Source organism: Elephas maximus, chromosome 23 (genome assembly GCF_024166365.1).
Source record: "Elephas maximus indicus isolate mEleMax1 chromosome 23, mEleMax1 primary haplotype, whole genome shotgun sequence".
Classification (NCBI taxonomy): domain Eukaryota; kingdom Metazoa; phylum Chordata; class Mammalia; order Proboscidea; family Elephantidae; genus Elephas; species Elephas maximus.
Window position 1 is genome coordinate 57,944,461 of NC_064841.1, and position 21,067 is coordinate 57,965,527.

A 21,067-nucleotide genomic window follows, 5' to 3' on the forward strand; every position below is an offset into this window, starting at 1 on the left:
AGCTGGTTTGTTTTGTAAACCTTCATCTATAGTACAATAAAAAATAAATTAAATAAAATAAAGCTTCATGGTAAAGTTGTATCAGATAAGAAGGTGTTTGCTAAAATCACTCCCTAAGACATAAATACTATCAATCACATAGAATAAACACTCTTTAAAATTAAATCTAAATCCTTTTTCTTTGCCAAAAAAAAAAAAAAAAATCAGAATTACGCTGTGTAGACAATTTAGTCAATTGTTATAACATAGAAAAGAATATAACATTCAAAAGAAGATGAAAGGAATATGCAGTCATTATACCAAAAAGAATTGGTGACATCCAATCATTTCAAGAGAAAGTCCAAGGAAGGAAGAAATCCAAGCTGCACTGAAGGCAATGGTGAAAAGCAAAGCTCCAGGAATTGACAGAATATCAACTGAGATGTTTCAATAAACAGACACAGCGCTGGAAGTGCTCACTCGTCTATGCCAAGAAATTTGGAAGACAGCTACTTGGCCAACCGACTGGAAGAAATCCATATTTATGCCTATTCCAAAGAAAGGTGATCCAATAGAATACGGAAATTATTGAACAATATCATTAATATCACATGCAAGTAAAATTCTGCTGAAGATTATTCAAAAGTGGCTGCAGGAGTGTATCGACAGGGAACTGCCAGAAATTCAGGCCAGGTTCAGAAGAGGGTGTGGAACCAGGGATATTGCCGATGTCAAATGGATCTCGGCTGAAAGCAGATAATACCAGGAAGATATTTACCTGTGTTTTATTGACTATGCAAAGGCATTCTACTGTGTGGACCATAACAAATTATGGATAACATTGTGAAGAATGGGAATGCCAGAAAACTTAATTATGCTCATGAGGAACCTGTACATAGATAAATGGGCAGTTGTTTGGACAGGACGCAGGGATACTGAGCGGTTTAAAGTCAGGAAAGCTGTGTGTTAGGGTTGTATTCTTTCACCATACCTATTCAATCTCTATGCTGAGCAAACAATCCGAGAAGCTGGACTATATGAAGAAGAACGGGGCATCATGATTGGAGGAAGACTCATTAACAACGTGCATTATGTAGATGACAAAATCTTGCTTGCTGAAAGTGAAGATGACTTGAAGCACTTACTAATGAAGATCAAAGACCACAGCCTTCAGTATGGATTGCACCTCAACATAAAGAAAACAAAAATCCTCACAACTGGATCAATGAGCAACATCATGATAAAAGCAGAAAAGATTGAAGTTGTCAAGGATTTCATTTTACTTGGATCCACAATCAACACCCATGAAAGCAGCAGTCAAGAAATCAAAAGTCACATTGCATTGGGCAAATCTGCTGCAAAAGACCTCTTTAAAGTGTTAAATTGCAAAGATGTCACCTTGAAGACTAAGGTGCACCTGACCCAAGCCATGGTATTTTCAGTGGCATCATATGCATGCAAACGCTGGACAATGAATAAGGAAGACAGGAGAAGAATTGATGCCTTTGAACTGTGGCGTTGGCGAAGAATACTGAATATGCCATAGACTGCCAAAAGAACGAACAAATCTGTCTTGAAAGAAGTACAAGAATGCTCCTTAGAAGCAAGGATGGCGAGACTACGTCTTACACACTTTGGATATTTTGTAAGGAGAGATCAGTCCCTGGAGAAGGACATCATGCTTGGTAAAGTACAGGGTCAACTAAAAAGAGGAAGAGCCTCAACAAGATGGATTGACACATTGGCTACAACAATGGGCTGAAAAATAATGATGATTGTAGGCATGGTGCAGGATTGGGCAGTGTTTCGTTCTGTTGTACACAGGGTTGCTATGAGTCAGAACTGACTCGACGGCACCTAACAACAAGAACAGTTCACAAAAATAGTGTTCTATGTGGGAGTTTGGTGAGTAGCATCTGAGATCTTAAAAGCTTGCAAGCAGGCATCTAAGATACAACTATTGGTCTCTACTTGTATGGAGCAAAAAAAGAATGGAAGAAGTCAAAGGCTCAAAGAAGAAACTAGTCCACGGGACTAACAGCCCACATGAACCACAACCACCTCAAACCTCAGACCAGAGGAACTAGATGGTGCCCAGCTACCACTACTGACCATTCTGACCAGAGACACATAGAAGGTCCAAACAGAATGGGAGAAAAATGTAGTATGAAACTCAAATTCCTAAAAAAAGGCCAGTCCTACTGGACTGATAGAGACTAGAGGAATCCCCAAGACTATCACTCTAAGATATCCTCTGAACTTGGAACAGAAGCTATTTCTGTGGGTCACCTTTCAGCCAAAATATAGATTGGCTTATAAAATAAACAACATCACCCTCGATTAATGTGATCCCCTAAACAATTAACTATATGAGACGAAATGGTCAACAGTTACCAAAAAGAGAAGATGAGACAGGAAGGAGGGGGAGGGAAGCTAGATTAAGGGAAACAGAACAACCAGAATGGAAATAATGAGAATGCTGACACATTGTAAAAATTGTAACCAAGGGCACAGAACAATTAAAATTCTTAAAGGGGAATCTAATTTTCTGTGTAAAACTTTCACCTAAAACACAATGAAATATTATTAAAAAAAAAAAATTAGGCTGTGTATGAGTTAAGCTGGTCTGGGAAGGCTGCCAGGGGCCACCAGGCAGCTTTCCCACTCAGCAGTGTTGTTCTGCAATCAGAACCGCCAGCCTGTCAGCCCTTTGGCTGGAGGGTACTTTCCCCTCGCCCTGGTGGTCTGGGGTGCGAGCCAGTGGAAAGGGAAGATAGAAGCAGTAAGAGAGAAAAGCAAAGCAGAGCCTCAAGCAAAGCCACCATTCGCCAGGGGAGGATGTCCCGAGGCAGAGATTTGGACCATGACTTAGCCACTGTGGTAAGTAGATAACAGAGTATGCCTCAGGGAAAAAAAAAAAAAAAAACGGGAGGAAAGGGCAATTTGAGAACAGCAGGCTTCACAGAGTCTTTGAGCTCTAGCATTCAAATTACATGTCTTAAAAATATTTCTTCACTTTCAGTTTTGTCCTGCCTTTTTGTGAACTTGCAAGAGTATTGGGTTTTTCTGCTTTTGACTGCAGCTGAATAGTCTTTTGGAAACGTGGGGTTATGTGAATTTTTGTGAGCTGGCCTGAGAGCCTTTCCCCTCTTGCCTCAAACCACAAACATATGTCTATGGTAAGTGTGTTCTGAGTTCAAAAAGAAAAAAAAAAAAACTTACGAACAAGCTTTTACAAGTTATTTGTAAGCTGGGGTCTACCTATATATTGAAACATTTGTGCATTTGCTTATTAAATATTTACTGAGTGACATACCATGTCCCAGGCATTGCGCTAGGTGATGAGGATAATTTCAAGGAGCTCACAGCCCTCTGGAAAACACACAGTACAGTGGAAGCACATACATGGGAAGATGAGCGGGGCCGCGTTGTGACTTTCGTGGGCCCTAGACACTTTTGCCTTTATGGGTTCCTTCTGCCATTAAAAAAAAAATTAAAGATTACATTCTACAACAGTGTTGATATAAAGATGAATATAATCCAGAGTATTATATTTTCTTCTTCTGATTTAAAAAAGTTAAAACATTTTCATGTGCCCTTAGTAGTATCATGGGCCATAGGCATAATGCCTACTGCGCCTAACAGGTAAGTTGGCCCTGGAGATAAGCGTAAAATGAGTGAAACTTGAGGTGAGAGTTAAAGGATGAGCAGGAATTATCCAGAAAGAGGGGAAATGCCATTTTAGGGAGAGAGAGCAGCATGGGCAAAACCTTAGAAATGTAAAGGGCAAAGGTGAAGAACCTATTAGAAATTCTGTAATTGGTAGGAAATGAGACAGGAAGTTAGGCAGAGGCCAAAGTATGAAGAATCTTATAGGCAATCCTAAGAACGGTAGGGGAATTAATGGGGAAATCTGGAGGATGACATGTCCAAATGCGCCTTGTAGAAAGATTACACTAACATGATTGGAAAGAGGATGTGAGGCAGATTAAAGAGATGATGACAACAATCTAACTGAGAAATGACGAGGACCTAACCAAGATGACGACGATGAAAACGATGAGGATTCCATGGACACAAGGTTGGTCAACTGGATATAAGGACTGAGGGAAAAATTGCGGTTCTTATTTGTCCCATTCCTTCTCAGCCCTTTAATTCTTTTTTTATATATACATAATTTTATTGTGCTTTAAATGGAAGTTTACAAGTCAGTCTCTCACACAAAAATCCATATACACCTTGCTTGCTACACACTCCCAATTACTCTCCGCCTAATAGGACAGCCCACTCTCTCCCTCCACTCTCTCTTTTCGTGTCCATTTCACCAGCTTCTAACCCCCTCTACCCTCTCTTCTTCCCTCCAGGCAGGAGATGCCAACATAGTCTCAAGTGTCCACCTGATCCAAGAAGCTCACTCCTCACCAGCATCCCTCTCCAAGCCACTGTCCAGTCCAATCCATGTCTGAAGAGTTGGCTTCAGGAATGGTTCCTGTCCTGGGGCAACAGAAGGTCTGGGGGCCATGACCACCGGGGTCCTTCCAGTCTCAGTCAGACCATTAAGTCTGGTCTTATGAGAATTTGGGGTCTGCATCCCACTGCTCTCCTGTCAGCCCTTTAATTCTTAAATGCCCATGAAACACACTGAATCAAACCAATGAGCCAACCCAGCTATGGGAAACAGCCACTGTCTTTGGTATTCTTCCTGATCATTTCTCCTGTTCATCTGATTGGACAAATTTCTCCTGACCTTTTGACCTCATCGCCAATCCCTCCTGTTCTAGCACCCTAGTTAAACCCAGTTCTCCATCTTTGAGGCTTATCTTTATCTTGGTCACAATTTTGTACTCAACCTTTGACAGCCATTAGTATGGGGTACCTGTGCAGTCCATTCTGGTCCCTAAGATCTATCCCAGCCAAGCCAGTCCCACCTGAGTTCCCTACCAGGGAAAAACAATCAGACTTTTCTGCCTTGATTGAACTGGTGAACAGAAAGGCCATTGACTGGGATAGGGTAAAGAAGGTGAAGAACAGGTTTGGGGAAGATAATTACTTTAGTTCTGGACATGATGAATCTGAGGTTGCAAAGGGACAACCTAGGACATTAAGTTAGGTGATCACAAACTGGGTCCTGGGATTTAGTAGAATGTTGTGAGCTAGAGGTGGAAATGCAGGAGTATGCAAAAAACAATTAACATAGTGGGCCTGAATCTGCCATCCTTAGAAAAGGCCTGCTTACAAGGCTGGCCTTTGGCTGGCATCTGGAAACTTGGATTTTGGAAATATTCCCACCATTCTCACACTGATGAGAGTGGTTTACTGTGCCTAAAATACTTGTGCAAGCAATATGGTTTATGCTTTCTTTTGGGAGTCTAGAATTTTGGTGTTAGGCAGAAGGTGCTGATATAACCAGCCTCCAATAAAAACCTTGGGCACTGAGTCTGTAATGAGTTTTGCTGGTAGACAACACTTCACAGATATTGTCATGATTCTATGCTGGAGGAATTAAGTACGTCCTGTGTGACTCCCCTGGGAGAGGACCCTCGGAAGCTTGGTCCTGGTTTCCTCTAGACTTCACCCATATGCCTTTTCCCTTTGCTGATTTTGGTTTGTATCCTTTCACTATAATAAATTATAGCTGTGAATATGACTACATGCTGAGTTCAGCTGAATCTGGTGGAGGTCATGAGGACTCCCAGCACAGGCAGTTATCAGGAACATCTGGTAATTCAAGTGTCTTGGGAATAAAAATGCACAGAAACCCTCCCCATCTGCACAGGTCCAATGGACTGGTCACATGACCTGACCCCACGACTGGTTCGGTGGAAATGTCCTCCTGCGTCATCCTGCAGACAAAAATGAAGATGTCTCCCTCCTGTTTTAAAATACAGTGGTCTGAAATGTGGTCAAAAGACACGGGTAACACTAAAGAGAAGATTAAAGAAAGGCTCCCAACAATGCCAGAAGTAAAGCTTTTATTAAGAGAGTAAAGATCCTCCTGACATAATGCTAAAACAAACAAACAAAAACCCTAAAGGTGCTGTGAAAACCATGGCTCCACCCTTTAGCCAATAAAAAGCAAGACTTTACAAGATTTCTGACATTAAAGACCCCAGATGAAATTGTCAAGGAAATAAAGGTTTAATAAAGTTGTATTGTCAAAGAAAACCTTAGCCTGCTGTAGAGACCCGTGAATGTTGAACCTTTATGGTAGTCCTCAAACCAAGCATTAACGTGCTAACATCAAAGCTGTCCACTAGTATCCATCCTGCCCATCATCACCACCACCACCACCACCAGTAGGGAAATCTTCCCTCAGTACTCTTTCGGTGGCCCTATATAACAGAATCTGGCCCAGCCAACTGGCTCGCCAAAGAACTTACTCTACAACCAGATAAGTGAGTTAACAAAGAGATGCCCAGGAGAATTCACTATTTCTGTCATTCACCTAGCTAAACCTGCTCAGTATATACGGTGATATTCTTCACTAGTAATCAGTGAATGGTACTTCTTCTTTCCCCCTTTTTAGTTTTTTATCCCACCTCACTGTACCAGAAAACCCTGGTGGCGTAGTGGTTAAGAGCTGTATCTGCTAACCAAGTCGGCCGTTGGAACCTACCAGGTGCTCCTTGGACTCTATGAGGCAGTTCTACTCTGTCCTACAGGATCGCTATGAGTTAACAATGTTTTTTTTTTTCGGTTTTCTCTGTAGCAGGTAGATAGAAGCTACATTATTTATTCTATAAGCTGCAAGATGGTAAAGAGTCATAGTCAAGCCTGACCAAATCCAAGCCAATGGAAGAATGGACTCCACCCAGAGGACATGAATTCAGAGTAGCTAAATTGCTTCATTTTGTGATATGGAAGCCATGTGTGAATTTGGGCCGTTCCCCATTGGGGTGAGAGTGAACATGTTTGGAATTGCACAGAAGATAGTTGGATTATGGCTAAGTAGGAGTATTTTTGCAATGAAATGTATGAGGAGTGCATATGTACTGGGGAGACAAGAGATTACTCCATCTTGAAACAAGATATTCATACAATATAGAAAAAAATACACCAGAAAATGTTTTTCTTTTTTATTTCCCAGAAGAAATGAGATGATGTTATAAAGAAAGGAAAGGAAAGAAGGGAGGGAGCAAGGAAGAAAAAGGTCAGTTTAAGAGTCTTCTAAGCCTATTGCTATGAATTGATTACAACTCATAGCGACCCTATAGGACAGAATAGAACTACCCCAGAGGGTTTCCAAGGCTGTAACCTTCATGGAAGCAGACTACATCTTTCTCCCATGGAGCAGCTGGTAGGTTCAAACTGCCGGCCTTTCAGTTAGCAGTCAAGCGCTTTAACCACTGTGCCACCAGGGCTCCTATAAAAGTCTTAATAAAACAAAAACAGCACTTGCTGAAAGTAATTATGGATCCACAGGTACTGTAACCCTGGTGGGATAGTGCTTAAGTGCTATGACTACTAACCAAAAGGTCAGCAGTTTGAATCCACCAGGTGCTCTTTGGAAACTCTATGGGGCAGTTCTACTCTGTCCTACAGGGTTGTTACGAGTTGGAATTGACTCGACAGCAATGGGTTTGGTTTTTCTGGTTTAGGTACCGTAAAGGTAGGTATCTTCACTAATATTACTTACTCATTATGGTACGAGCTCACAATCTGCCTGTAGAGACGGAGGAAAAAATCACAACCATCATTGTGTCCTTTGCAACATGGAACATCTGGCCTTCTCAGTGATAGCTGGATCTGGCTTCCTAGAAAGTAATCTCCTCACACAGATACCCCAGCGCTCTGATTTCCTGTTACAGAAAATTGAAGCAACGATCCCATATAAGGCTGCAGCCATGGTTTAAGGGAAATGACTCTTTATGTAGAGTGCTATTTCTACACAATTTCTTCCCCCTCTGGCCATAGACTATTTAAGCAGAGAGACACAGGAAGATTAGAAGCTGATTAAATATACCTGTCTGGCAGTAATACGCAGGAATGTGCCTTGTACTCGGCTTGTTAACTCTGGTCCTTTCCGCAGCATCTTGAGGTGCCTCATTCATCTCTTCTCTAGATTCATCTCTATAATAGGTTCTATTTTTATCGTTCAAGATCAGTCCTTCACTCTTCTCCACTCATGAGAACAGATTTGCACATGGAGATTAATCATAAAAACATGATATAACAAATTATGTCAGAAAAATATCTTTAGGAAAAAGAAAATTATATTGAAAATGCCCCCAAGGCATTTCTCTCTCTAGAATGCAGTACAGTAGGGAAAACACAAGTGTTAGAGACAGAGAGCCCCATGTCGGACTCTGAACTCTACCACTTGCTATGTTTTAATGCCATAAGGTATTAATGGCAATTAATACCTCAAGGGGATCTTGGAAGGTCGCAATTATGAATTCATGCTAAATACTGAAAGGAAAATAACCTCCAAGAGTGAATAAAAGATGATCAAGGATCATAAAAATGCTAGTTAAAACTAGAAAAATGTGGGAAATGAGAAAAGAAGGTGAAAGAAACAGTAGGAGGGTAGCTGGCAGTTTAAAGTTTACAGAATGGCCACACTATAAAGAACTCAGAGGAGCTAATGAATGACTAATTTCAAAACAACTGTTGCTTATATATTAGAACCATGATGGGTACATTGCTAAACAGAACCTACAGAATAGATAGCATCTTTGTATTTGTCATCAATCTTTGAGAAATGAATGAAAATATTAAAGGAAATCCCTCTTTGTTCCCAACTGGGATACCAATTTACAAAATTCATTGGGCTTTATGAGGAATGTTCACAACCTAGTTCTATTTGAGATCTCTTCATATGATGGTAACAACACCATATCCTGCAAAGGACTAAGTAAAACAAAGAATCAATGTGATTTTTTCTTTTTCATTCCCTTCCCCACCGCCCCCCACCCCCCCGTTTTCTAATTGATCAGATCAGGGGAGGCAAAACTTCCTAAGGAGTATTCCATATGATAAATAAATGATGGCATTAGTCTCCTGCGCATATAGGGAACAAACGATAACATGGAAATGACTTTGAGATATAAATTAGGGTACATTTAAGATAAATGTCTAAATTGGTAGACCCTTGTAACTGTCATTTGTGAGTTCTCCCTCCTCCACTTGAGTGGCTTTCTCTTCTTTACGTATATCTCTCTCCCATTTTCTCATATGAACTAGAGACCAAATGTCTATTTTTGTTTTTACAACTTTTTTTTGTTTTCAGACCCTTCTCTTCCTTTCCAGTTTCCACACTGTTATCATCCTAGGTTAGTAATAGCTGATGATGATAACAACTGATAAAATGATAAAGATGTCTGTTTTATCACAATAGTTCCCTTATTGGTTTCCTTGCTTCCTACCTCTCAATTCCGTTGTGCTCTGTAAACTATACTACAGCAATCTTACTGAAACATGAAAAACTATCTTACCATTCTTCACTCAAATCATCAAGGGACATCTAATACCTATAAGGTATAAAGTAGAAATTCCCTAGTCTGACATTTAAAAATTTCAAACCTAACCATGCGACCTTCCCAGCCTCATATCCCATAACTGGCCTACGTGAACCATTTAGCGCAAACGAAGTACCTAAAACCTGTCCCTCCAGATGCTCACTGCACTAACATTCCCAGGCATACATCTCTCCTAATGAAGTGAAGATAATCACTCATCAGAAAGAAAAATGAAGTCCTGAGATATATCCAAGTCTTACACAACTGGCCTTGAGGCAATAGTCTTGTGATTTTGCCCTAGCAATATACCACAGGAAAACTGTGTGTCACAAATTTCATAAACAAACATGAAAGTAAGAACAGTAATTCATTCTATCGACTTTCAATTTCTAAAAGCAAGCATGTCTCTTCCATGAACACAGAGATTTCTGTTTTGTCTTCTGATGAATCTTCAACCCCTTTAAAACACTGCCTGATCCCTAGTAGGCATAAAATAAATATTCTGGGCGTGAATAAACCACAGTGGACCAACAGAAGGAAAAAAAAAAATGCAAATACAGTTTTTGTTTTAGTATTTATTGGTAGAAATAAATCTTTAATGCATACTTTGTGTTTATATAAAGTGTACATTCTCTTAAACGGGTTTTATTAGGTTTTTTTATTTGGCTTTTTTTTTTTTTTTTTTTTGGTCTCCAAGTGAACTTAACACATTATCTATGCATTTGATTCTTTGTAGACTTTTTTTTTTAGATTTTAAAACTAAATTCAAGATACCATGCATATTATGTACCTTACTTAATAACCCAAGGAACTGTTTGCACTTTCAAAAAAAGTCACCGAAAAGGCTGAACTCAAGTTAAATAGCCTATATGTTCTAAATTTTCCATTTTCCATTTCTGAATAAAGAAATACTCATTCAACATTATATATTGCTTGCTGTCTAGTAAGTCAGATTGTCAGAGGCGCTTCAGTAACTTATCTCTATTTTTAAATGAAATCTTAATCTACTTCCTCCCAGAGATGATCTTGTCAATATTAACATTGTGCTATATGCAGAAACAGCCAAAAAACTTAAATAGGAACCAAACTGGTAGTTTTCAGTGGATATTTTAACCTGAAAATTACATGTCTATACACACATGGTATGCTGCATATTAAATTTAACAGTTCAAGTAACTTAAGTACATTTAGCAAACATCCTGCCAGGTACTCTTTCATGAAAAGACATTGTTCTTACAACAAAAAGTTAACGAAAGGCTTATCTGTCTGGACATAGTACTAAGCCCAAGGAACTTTAAAGTGCAAGTAAAGTCTGCTGTACTGTTAAGAAAAAAAAAGACTGATTTTCAACTCACTGAATTTTGCTGATACAAAAGTGCTCAGCATGACAAAATTACCAAAATAAAAACATTTTCAACGTTATTTGGTTCTAGCAATATTAACTTTTCTGTACTTTCAGATAATTTAATGTTTGCATTTTAAATTTATATAAATTTCCTCTTCTTAACAAGTTAAAAAAGCACACAAAAAATAGTTCAAACTATAATCTGTTAATTTTCATCCTGGTTTGCTCATCACAAATAAGTCAACAAGAGAATGCTTGAATAGTCGGCGCTACTGAAATGCAATATTTGAACAGAAGCCATTACGTCATCGGCTGTTTGCTATACTCGACCCTAACACTGGCTGCCGACAGATGGGACAAGTGCAGTTCTCTGAGAGCCAGCGGTCAATACAGTGAATGTGGAATTCGTGCATGCAAGGTAACTGCCTGAGCTTATTTCCAGTTACATAGTCACTGATACACACACTACAGACTTTACTTAGTTCACTATCAATACTGTTATGCTCATAGTTCCGGGTGGAAAGATTGTCAATCTGCTCTTTGGTTAAACCCCGTACACGCTCATCACCATCACCCTGATTTAGTAAAAAGAAGTGAGCAAGGCGAAGAATAGGTAGTGTTCCAGTTTCAACTAAATTGTCTGTATTTCTCAACTGCCTATCACCTGTACTGTCACTGTTTTGGGCATGAGGCTGGGTGGTGTCACTTTCACCACGCATTCCAGTGCTGTCTTCCTGGGCCTGCCTATCTTCAGAGGAACCTTCGTTGTGCTGGCTGCTATCATTAACTGTGCCTGAGTCACTCAAATCTGACTGCATCTCTGGTAAATGCTGACCACTTCTCTCAATCTCTGGCTCAGGTTCAGCCTCCATCAGAGAACTCAATTCTCCAAACCCAGTCATGATCTGCCTTAAAATTGACCGAAGAGACACTGATGATGGCTCAACAAGCTCGTTCTCAGAAATCCTACGAAGAGGAACAGTTATGGTACTAACATAGGTTCGAATACCTGACCTCTCTAAACGAGAAACAGTTCGGCGAAAACCCCCACTATTGCTTTCAAGAAGGACTGTATTTTCTGCTAGACCTACTCTAGATCGAGTTCGATTTGCAATACTATCCCGATCTCTATTTTCTCCACGACGAATCCTTCTTACTTGAAGGTCCAGCGTGATAGTTGGATGTCGTCGCACATCAACTGGGGACCTGCTGGATTCTTCTTCTTCTACGGTTATTCTGGACACAAGTCTTGAATTAGGGAATGGGGTAGATGTGGTACCTCTGGTTTCTCTGTCTTGCTCTAAGAAGCCACGAGCTATACCTCTCCTCCTAGCAGACCTTCTAACAGTGTGCTGTGAAGCCCTACTTTCCCTTTGTGAATTATGATCAACAGTGCCACTCTGTCTCTGAATTGGTGAACGACTTCGACTACTGAAGGAAGACCGTAACCTTATTGGCTCTAATCTTTGGTTTGTATTCCTCACTGTAACGTTAGTTCTAGCCCCATTTTCCCAAACATGTGCTGCCCCAAATCGTTGCCCCTCCCTTTGCCTGAGTTCACTATCCCCTGATTGGTTTGTGTGATCATTGACATTAGCACGAGGAGCATGAGTCCTAGGAATGCCAACTGATCCCCCAACTCCACTTCTTAATCCTCCCAATGTTGCGTAAGATACATCTACTGAATTCTGCCCCTCTGAACCAAGGCTAGTCCTTGGCGTGTTAGAATTATTACCACTGAAATTCACTGAGGTTTGGCTTCTTGTTCGCCTAGCCACAGGGCTATCTGATCTTTGATGTCTGTTTCTAGTATGATCTCTGCTAGTATCTGAAAGTGGAATGCTCGCGTAATCTTCTCCGTGAATTTCAAATCCTCTATTCTCATCATTTATGTGGATTTCCAGACTAAACCGAAACTCTCCACTGTCTGGGTTTGTTCGACTCACAGCTCTCCATGTTTGGTTCCCATTTTGTCCACTTCGAGTTGCATTTCCTGTGCGGCGAAAGGTGTTCAACCATTCTAACAGAGAATCGTCATTTGAAATTTCTCTACGAGCTTCTGAGCCTGAAAAACAAAACAAATCAACTTAAGATCAATTCCTAAAAACTAAAAACTAAAGTTTTTACTAAAGTAAATTATATTTAAGAACAGCTGCGATTTTAATGAATGAAAATGGAAAAACAAATTAACTGAACTTTAAAAAAAAAAGGTGTGGTGTATACCGCATTTTAAATCTTAAATACTACTTACGCATTACAAAATTTTAAATACTATATACACAAAGTTGTGGAGAAATGTTCACTCCTGACTTCTATATGCCTATAATTAGCAAAATGTTGGGGCAAGTAACGAATGCATTCGATACCAAATTTAATTTATAAATTTAAATATTTAAATTGCTTTATTCACACTGTAATATCAGTAAACTGAAGTGGCAAAATTTTATGTATAATTCTTCCTGTATCTGTAGAAACCAAGCAGAACCAACTCAATCAGCATTTTTGCAACTAGGTATTTTTGGGAACTTAAGAATTTTATCCTATTTTTCAATAACTGCCAACAATATACAACTCAAGAACTCTGGCTTTCTGTATATAACGTCAGAACCACATTATTTGTTTTTATACAAAGCTGGGGGACTTTAGGCAAGTTACCTGAATTCTCTATGCCTGTAGCCTTATCTATAAATCGGAGATGAAAACAGTATCAATCTCAGTATTATCATGAGGATAAAATAAGACACTATATAAAATAATTAGCAAAATATCTGACAAATAGAAAGTATTCAATAATGTCAGCTGCCACATGTAATACTCCTGATGGCACAGTGGTTAAGTGCTTGGCTACTAACAGAATGACAGCCCACCATTCGCTCCCTCTTCTGGAGAAAGATGTAGCAGTCTGCTTCCATAAAGATTACAGGCCAGAAACCCTATGCGTCCATTCTAGCATGTCTTATGCCGTCGTTACGAATTGGAATCGACTCAATGACAATGGGTGACAAGTGGTATATGTAAAAAGTATATTTTCTATTCATTTATAACGTAATATCCATGAAGACAAAGGGTTTTCTCTTGTATTAGTCACTGTCAAATTCTTAGCATCCAGAGCAGTATGTGGTAGAAATTAGACTCTCAGTTAATATTTGCTGAGTAAATAAATTTAGAAATAAATGTGTCCTAGATAAACTTCTTTGACTATGACAGTGTCACTGTGCCAGGCTTAAATTTTTCATTTTTAACACAGTGCAAAACTCTGTGAAGAGCATTCTGACCCACAGAAACCCCAGGGATATTAACCGTAAACATTGTTCTACTCAAAAATATCTATTAAATGAAACGAATCTGGTTTCATTTCATTACTGTAATCTCTCTTTCATAAGATTTTTTAATTTCAGTGAACTGAAAGCTGTTAATAAGCAGCTGGTGTCCATAAAATAAAAAGCAACTTTACCCATATTCTCAAGAAGGGCTACCGGTGATCGATGTGTTTTACATTAAAATACATTCAAAAGACCGGTATTACCAGTGTACCAACATAGTAAAACTTACACATCTGAACACAAACAATAAAATGGGCTCATATTCAATTTATATTTTAGTTTTTGGGGAAAAAAATGAGTAAAAAGCAAGTAAACATTAATCATTCTCCATGCTACTTTCTTCTTTATTAATTAGAATGCAGTGATGAAGGTGTGTCAAAGAGCTTGCTAATCATTTACCAAAATCTATTCCACCCCTCCCCCCATAAGAATACTGTAACTGAGCATGTGCACACCCTGTCCCCTCCCCCCATAAGAGTAGTGTTACGGAGCATGTGCACAGCCTATCCCCTCCCCCCAAAAGTACTGTAACTGAGCATGTGCATGGCCTGTCCCCTCCCCCCGTAAGAGTACTGTAACTGAGCATGTGCACGGCCTGTCCCCTCCCCCCATAAGAGTACTGTAACTGAGCATGTGCACAGCCTGTCCCCTTCCCCCCATAAGGGTGCTGTAACTGAGCATGTGCACAGCCTGTCCCCTCATCCTGAGTACCGTAACTGAGCATGTGCGCAACCTGTTCCCCTCCCGACAAGAGCACTGTAACTGAGCATGTGCACAACCTGTTCCCTTCCTCCTATAAGAGTACTGTAACTGAGCATGTGCACAGCCTGTCCCCTCCCCCCAAAAGTACTGTAACTGAGCATGTGCATGGCCTGTCCCCTCCCCCATAAGAGTACTGTAACTGAGCATGTGCACAGCCTGTTCCCTTCCCCCTATAAGAGTACTGTAACTGAGCATGTGCACAGCCTGTTCCCCTCCCCTGTAAGAATACTATAACTGAGCATGTGCACAGCCTGTTCCCCTCCCCTGTAAGAATACTATAACTGAGCATGTGCACAGTCTGTTCTCTTCTCCCTGTAAAAGTACTGTAACTAAACGTGTGTACAGCCTGTCCCGTTCCCCGCCTCCCCCGTAAGAGTACTGTAACTGAGCATATGATTGCCTGTTCCCTTCTCCCTCTGTACAGCCTGGCAGTTAGGTGTGGCCATGTGAACAAGTTCTCATCACTGCAATCTGAGTAGAAGTGATGTCTCTTAGTTGTAAGCTGGTATCTTACAACTATTTGTGGCCTCCTTCTTCCTGCCCGCTGGAACCCAGACTTGATCATAACTTAGCCTGAGCACTCAAACAATTCCTTAGAGCAGCAGTGTCTAACAGAACTTTCTCAATAGCCACATATAGCTACTGACCACTTGACATGTAGCCAGTGCGACTGAGGAACTGAATTTTATATTTCATTTTAATTAACTTAAATTTAAATAATCACATGTGGCTAGTAGCTACTTTACTGAACAGCACAGTTAAAGAACCATTAGACTAGCTGGGTGTGTCCTGGGAGAATTTATAGAGCAAAGTTTGTCCATATGCCCTGGACTGCTAACACAGGAAAGAAAGAAACTTCTATCTTACTCAGTCACTGCATTTCTGGGTTTTTATACAGCCTTTCCTCTAATTAACACAATAATCTTAATATATGAAACTACTAATAATGAAAATCTCTGGGGAGAGAAAGGAAGGTGGTGAGGAGGGGCAAGAAAGTTGGCTTTTACTTTAATTCTACATAGTTCTGTTTAGCTTAAATTTTTTACAAGTACTTTTTTTTTTTTTTTACAAGAACTTCTTATGCTAAGGTTCAGTATTTGTTCAATAAATCAATCAATCACACAAAAACAATGATAAAACAACAAAACAAAAAGAGGTTGCCTGATGTTCAGCCATTTTATATTGCTCCGTATATAAATTTTTAGAAGCCAGGTTTAGTATCACTTGGAAGAAAGTACTGTGTACATTCTAAGATTAAAAAGAACCATGCACAGTTCTGACACACGTGGTGTCACCATGAGAATGAATCGACCGAAGACAACTTGTTGGTTATGCTGGTAATTAACTTAATTGAACAGTATCTGCAGCTCCCTGAAAGCAATCTATGTATGAAAAGATCTTTGCATTCATTCACCTTTGCTGTAGTGTCTAAACACACTGTTCTGCACACAGCACATGCATAAATGTTACCTGAATGACTATCACATTAAAACCGGAACACAGTAAAAATAAACATACAAAATCCACTAACTTCATTTCTACAATGGCATGCACCGACCCTGTTCCTTATGGAAAAGAGTCCACAGTACCTCGAGTATTTGTCCCATTTTCCCTGTTTCTCAGGTCAGGCTGAGATGCTATTTGTTCCTTGACTCCAACTAACCGCTGCTGTAGTTCTTCTGATGTTATTTCTCCTAAAACAATAAAAAATTGCTCACTTTAACTAAGAAACGTGAAATTACCAAGTTTTATAAAAACCCTTGAGGGGTATTAATCTTTAGCCACCTGTAGATCATGTCTTATTGTCTTTATATGTTCTGTAAATTCAACACAAAAACATTCAATTGGTGCAAATATATACCTAGTTTATTAAAATTTATTAATATCTAATATGAATAATTTTGATAAAGTGCTCTCAGCTGATATGCTTAGGAACCTAAACTATAATTCTATGAATTTTAGTGCAGAGTTAAAGAAGAAATTAAGAAGGTAATATATCCAGAGAAAATTTAAAATCTTTACTTACTTGAATCTTATACCAATACTTCACCATATGGGTCATCAATATACAATTCAATTTCAGCTAATTCATGCATTTGTAGCAAATTTATGGAGCACATTGGACTTTTATTAATTTAGCTGAATAAATAAATTTTAACACCCCCATTGAGTTAGGATTGGGTTTTAAATACTACATAAGTGAAACAGGACCATATATGTAATATTTAACAGTTATGTACATCAACCTGTTTATTTGGCATTTGTGTAACACTGTTCCGTGTCCCATGTTCTTATAAAATACAGAAATCGGTTAGTTATTTTTTATTTTGTTATGTGGAAAAAGTCCCTAGCTCATAAAAACAATACGTTATGTTTTAAGGGAAGGGAGGAAGGAAAAAAAAATAAAAACCTCTCCTCATTTTGAAATTATTCATTCTAATTATGAAATAAGGTATCTGCTCTTTGAGCCATTTCTTACCAGGGGTTCCTAAAAGATTATGGTCTCTCATTAACCGGTAATCTTCATCACTGAGTTCATTAATAAACTGATAATAAGCTTCTTCTCTCCGGAGACGCTCTTGCTGCCACCTTCTCTCATTTTCACGATGATCATGGTCTTGAAATGAGGATTCTTCACCACCATCATCTGATCTAGATCTAGACTGACTCATACTGAGATTTCCTGGCTTTCTGTTCAAACAATACATACAGAAGTCAAGGTATTTATTCGTGGATGACACATGGCTTTATATTTTTACCTTATAGCTTTTATCTGTTTTTTTTTTTTTTTCGTATTTATTTGGTCTTTTTGTCCCTACTCAAATACTTCATTTGCCAAATCTTGTGAATATCCACACAAATGAAAAACAGCTAAGAGACAGAACACAACAGGACCTACTTCTTTGCCTAAAGTCATAGTTAAAGTCAGACTGGATTTGGCTTTACCACACAACTTTCCATATCTGAATCTCAAAGTGAGTGCCTCATTTTTTTTTAACCCCTCAATATTGTGGTTAACTCAGTCTAAAAACCCTTACTGATGTTTCAAGTATCTGGATATTTCATGTAATTCATAAATTTCAACCTTTAATTATTTACGTTCTTTACTTAATAAGCAAGGGCTATTTGTATTTATTTTCGGCAAGAATATTCTTCTCAAAATAAAACTCAGATAAACGTACTATTACCGCATTGCACTTTGTTGAGGTAAAAATAATTATTCCTCCCGATCTCTCTTGAAAGCCTAACAGAAAGCCTTTTGAAATTTAACAGTAAAGAGCCCTCCATGCACGGCTCTGAGAACTGTGAGAGTGCAGAGAGCGCTCCCCAAAGCCTGGAATCGTTAGTCCCATGTCTCTGAGTACCGGGGAAATTCTTCACCTTGCCTAAACAAACACTTTATTTATATTATGCTTAAATGTCATCCCTGAGAAACCTACTTTTAAAACACAAAAACCAAAAAAACCAAACCCGTTGCCACTGAGTCATTTCTGATGCATAGCGACCCTACAGGACAGAGGAGAACTGCCTCATAGGGTTTCCAAGGAGCACCTGGTAGACTCGAACTGCCAACCTTTTGGTTAGCAGCCGTAGCATTAACCACTATACCACCAGGGTTTCCAGGAAACTCAAAACCAAACCCACTGTTGTGAGTGGATTCCAACTCATAGCTACCCAGGACAGAGTAGAACTGCCCCATAGGGTTTCCAAGACTGTAAATCTTTATGGAAGCAGGCTGCCACATCTTTCTCTGGCAGAGCAGCTGATGGGTTCAAACTGCCAACCTTTCAGTTTGCAGCCAAGTCCTTTAATCACTGCACCACCAGGGCTCCTTACTATAAGGAAATCATGGCAAAAAAAAAATTTTTGTAAATATCTTAACTCTTTTTTGAACATTTATTAAATCACTAAGGCAATGGTTCTCAATTGGGAGTGCACATCACAACCACCTGAAGAAATCAAAAACAAAAAAAAAGGAATGTTCACATCTCATCCCCAATTCTAAATTAGAATTTTCCAGGGTAGGGCCAACACCTATCTTTAAGAGCTCATTTGAGGTACTGTGATGAAATAAACTATTCCCAGACAATTTCTGTATGTCACCAAAGGGTGCGAGTTAATGTAAGTTAGTAAAGGCCGGAGGATCAAATGATTTAGGTTGCCAGTTGCAATTCTAATTCTCAATATATAAATATAAAAAATACTAGGTGTTAAATCAGCATATTGCTTTAAATATAAAATTAGCTTACAGTTCTAAACTACTGTATAAGCCAGCACTTACCCAAATTCGTATGTACTGTACCAAGCAATTACAAATTCAAGAATTTTTTTTACAGTGACCATGTCTTTTTTAATGAAAGATCTAGAAGAGCAATCCACTCAAATGTAAATCAACATTACCAAAAACTTAAGATTTCTTTCCCCTTTCAGAATAATCAGGACCAAGGAATCTATTTAGTAGGGACAGTTTTAATAAAATTTTTGTACTAAACAATTTAAAAAGTTGATACCTATCATAAATCAAGCTCCTCTTATTATTACTCAAAACTTAAGAGCATCTCCTCACAGGAAATTTTCTCGCATAATTTACCACAGATCAAAGTGAATACCTTATTTTCCTTTCAATATGCTTTCAATATATGCAACGGTATCCATCTTTCAATTGTTCGTGTTTTTTTTTAAGAATTGCCCATCTGAAGCAATTGGAAAAGAGCCGAATTATTCAAACTAATCTGTCTTTTGGAAGGCCGGAACTGCTGGTAGTCTCCACTCCGCTGCAAGACAAAGCCAATTCTCCCGTGGATTTTCTTAGACACTCACCTAGAAAATGAGATCCCCACACAATTAGGTCATGAAAATCTCCCGCCAGGCCCTTTGCTCCCACAACAGAAATGTAGGCCTTTCCTCCTACACTGTCCCAGCCCCAGAGATTACGCTCCTCTCTCCCAAAGGCCTTCCTGCCTCTCCTCCTCCCATTTAGCTGTGGCCAGGATTACGTGTGAATACACTTTACTTTTAAACCTTCACTTTCTTGCCCCTCTGCCCGCCGTCCCGCTACTAGTTCCCTTCTTGTCCGTTGCGACGGAAGCTCGCGCCTCGGGGACAGTCCCGACTGCAACAAACAAACTCGGCTCCAGGGCCCAACCAACCTCTTCCCAAACGAGAGCGAAGTAACGCTTCCCTTGGCGACCTAGATTCCCACCCGGAAGTCAGTGAGAGACAGAGCATTCCAACCAATCACTAGCTAGAAGAACTGATTGAGGGAGCACTTAACCAATCAGAAAAGAGGAAGGCGGCCCCAAGGATGGCCTGCTTTCTTCGACGGAACTCACGGCTTTCCTCCAAACTCACCTCGCCTGGAATGAATCCTCTGGAAAAGTCGACGGCGGCTCTCCTTTCGGGTCCTAAAACTGACTGGGAGGCGGAAGAGGCTTGCCACCGCTTCCGCGGAGGCCGATTCGACCACTAATCATTTACTGAGAAGCCGGAAGCCTGTGCTACGGCTTAGGATCTTCTAGCTGGCGGGGAAGCTATGGAGGAAAGACCGACTCCTGCGCTTTTTTCCCTACAGGCAGTTCAGTCTCCTTCCGGCTGAGGCACCGCCTCGATCGAGGGGAGACGCTCCACCTTCTGCCGAATGCTCGCTGGTGCGCTTGAAAACTGCGTCCGGAGGGAGAGCCAGGGTGCCTGAGTTCCGCGTTCCGCTTACTCAACGTTTCTGTCTCCTTGGGTTTTCTAAGCTAGTATCAAATTCAGGGCCGCTCAGCGCGCGAAACAGCCACGTATGCCCACAGACACGTCCTGCTTGCCACTCTTGATGGGTACCAACACTTGCTCTGCCCTTTCGTGTTATTTGTTTGCCAAGCCTGGCTTCGGAGCGCAACACAACAGTCTGTTCGGCTCTTTTTACTGTCCGGGTATAACGTAGTTCAACAACCCGGACGTTTTCCTTAATCTTATTGGTACCTGGGTATGACAAACCCTAATAAATCCTAAAATGCTTACATTGACTTTCCCTCCAGAGTCGCTGTGAGTCGGAGCCCTCGTGGCGAAGTCGTTAACAGCTTGGGCTACTAACCAAAAAAAAAAAAGTCAGCAGTTCGAATCCAGCAGCCGCTGTTCAGAGACCCTGTAGAGCAGTTCTACGCTGTCCTGTAGGGTCCCTATGAGTCCAAATCGACTCCAGGGCAACAGGTTTG

General features: G+C 40.0%; 1 protein-coding gene across 3 annotated transcripts; it reads right to left on the reverse strand.

Annotated features, from left to right (window-relative positions):
* Positions 1 to 10,009: 10,009 nt before the first annotated feature.
* RNF6 (ring finger protein 6) lies at positions 10,010 to 20,505 on the reverse strand. 3 transcript variants are annotated; one of them, XM_049867869.1, is made up of 5 exons: positions 20,220 to 20,505; positions 19,478 to 19,688; positions 17,347 to 17,558; positions 16,457 to 16,561; positions 10,010 to 12,847 (listed from the first exon to the last, which is right to left on the reverse strand). In XM_049867869.1, the coding sequence occupies exons 3-5, from the start codon at positions 17,537 to 17,539 to the stop codon at positions 11,088 to 11,090; spliced, it is 2,058 nt and encodes a 685-aa protein (XP_049723826.1). In that variant the 5' UTR covers positions 17,540 to 17,558; positions 19,478 to 19,688; positions 20,220 to 20,505; the 3' UTR covers positions 10,010 to 11,087. The 3 variants fall into 3 exon arrangements, with proteins under 3 accessions (XP_049723826.1, XP_049723827.1, XP_049723828.1); XM_049867870.1 differs by lacking the exon at positions 20,220 to 20,505 and adding an exon at positions 20,018 to 20,199; XM_049867871.1 differs by lacking the exon at positions 19,478 to 19,688.
* Positions 20,506 to 21,067: the final 562 nt, after the last annotated feature.

What these genes read in the sequence shown, in the direction of transcription:
- RNF6 (XM_049867871.1), bottom strand. Translation starts at nt 17,539, where the DNA reads ATGAGTCAGTCTAGATCTAGATCAGATGATGGTGGTGAAGAATCCTCA. An exon ending in TAATCTTTTAGGAACCCCTG is followed by an intron (nt 16,562 to 17,346) that starts GTAAGAAATGGC and finishes TTATTGTTTTAG; the next exon opens with GAGAAATAACATCAGAAGAA. An exon ending in AAATGGGACAAATACTCGAG is followed by an intron (nt 12,848 to 16,456) that starts GTACTGTGGACT and finishes TTTGTTTTTCAG; the next exon opens with GCTCAGAAGCTCGTAGAGAA.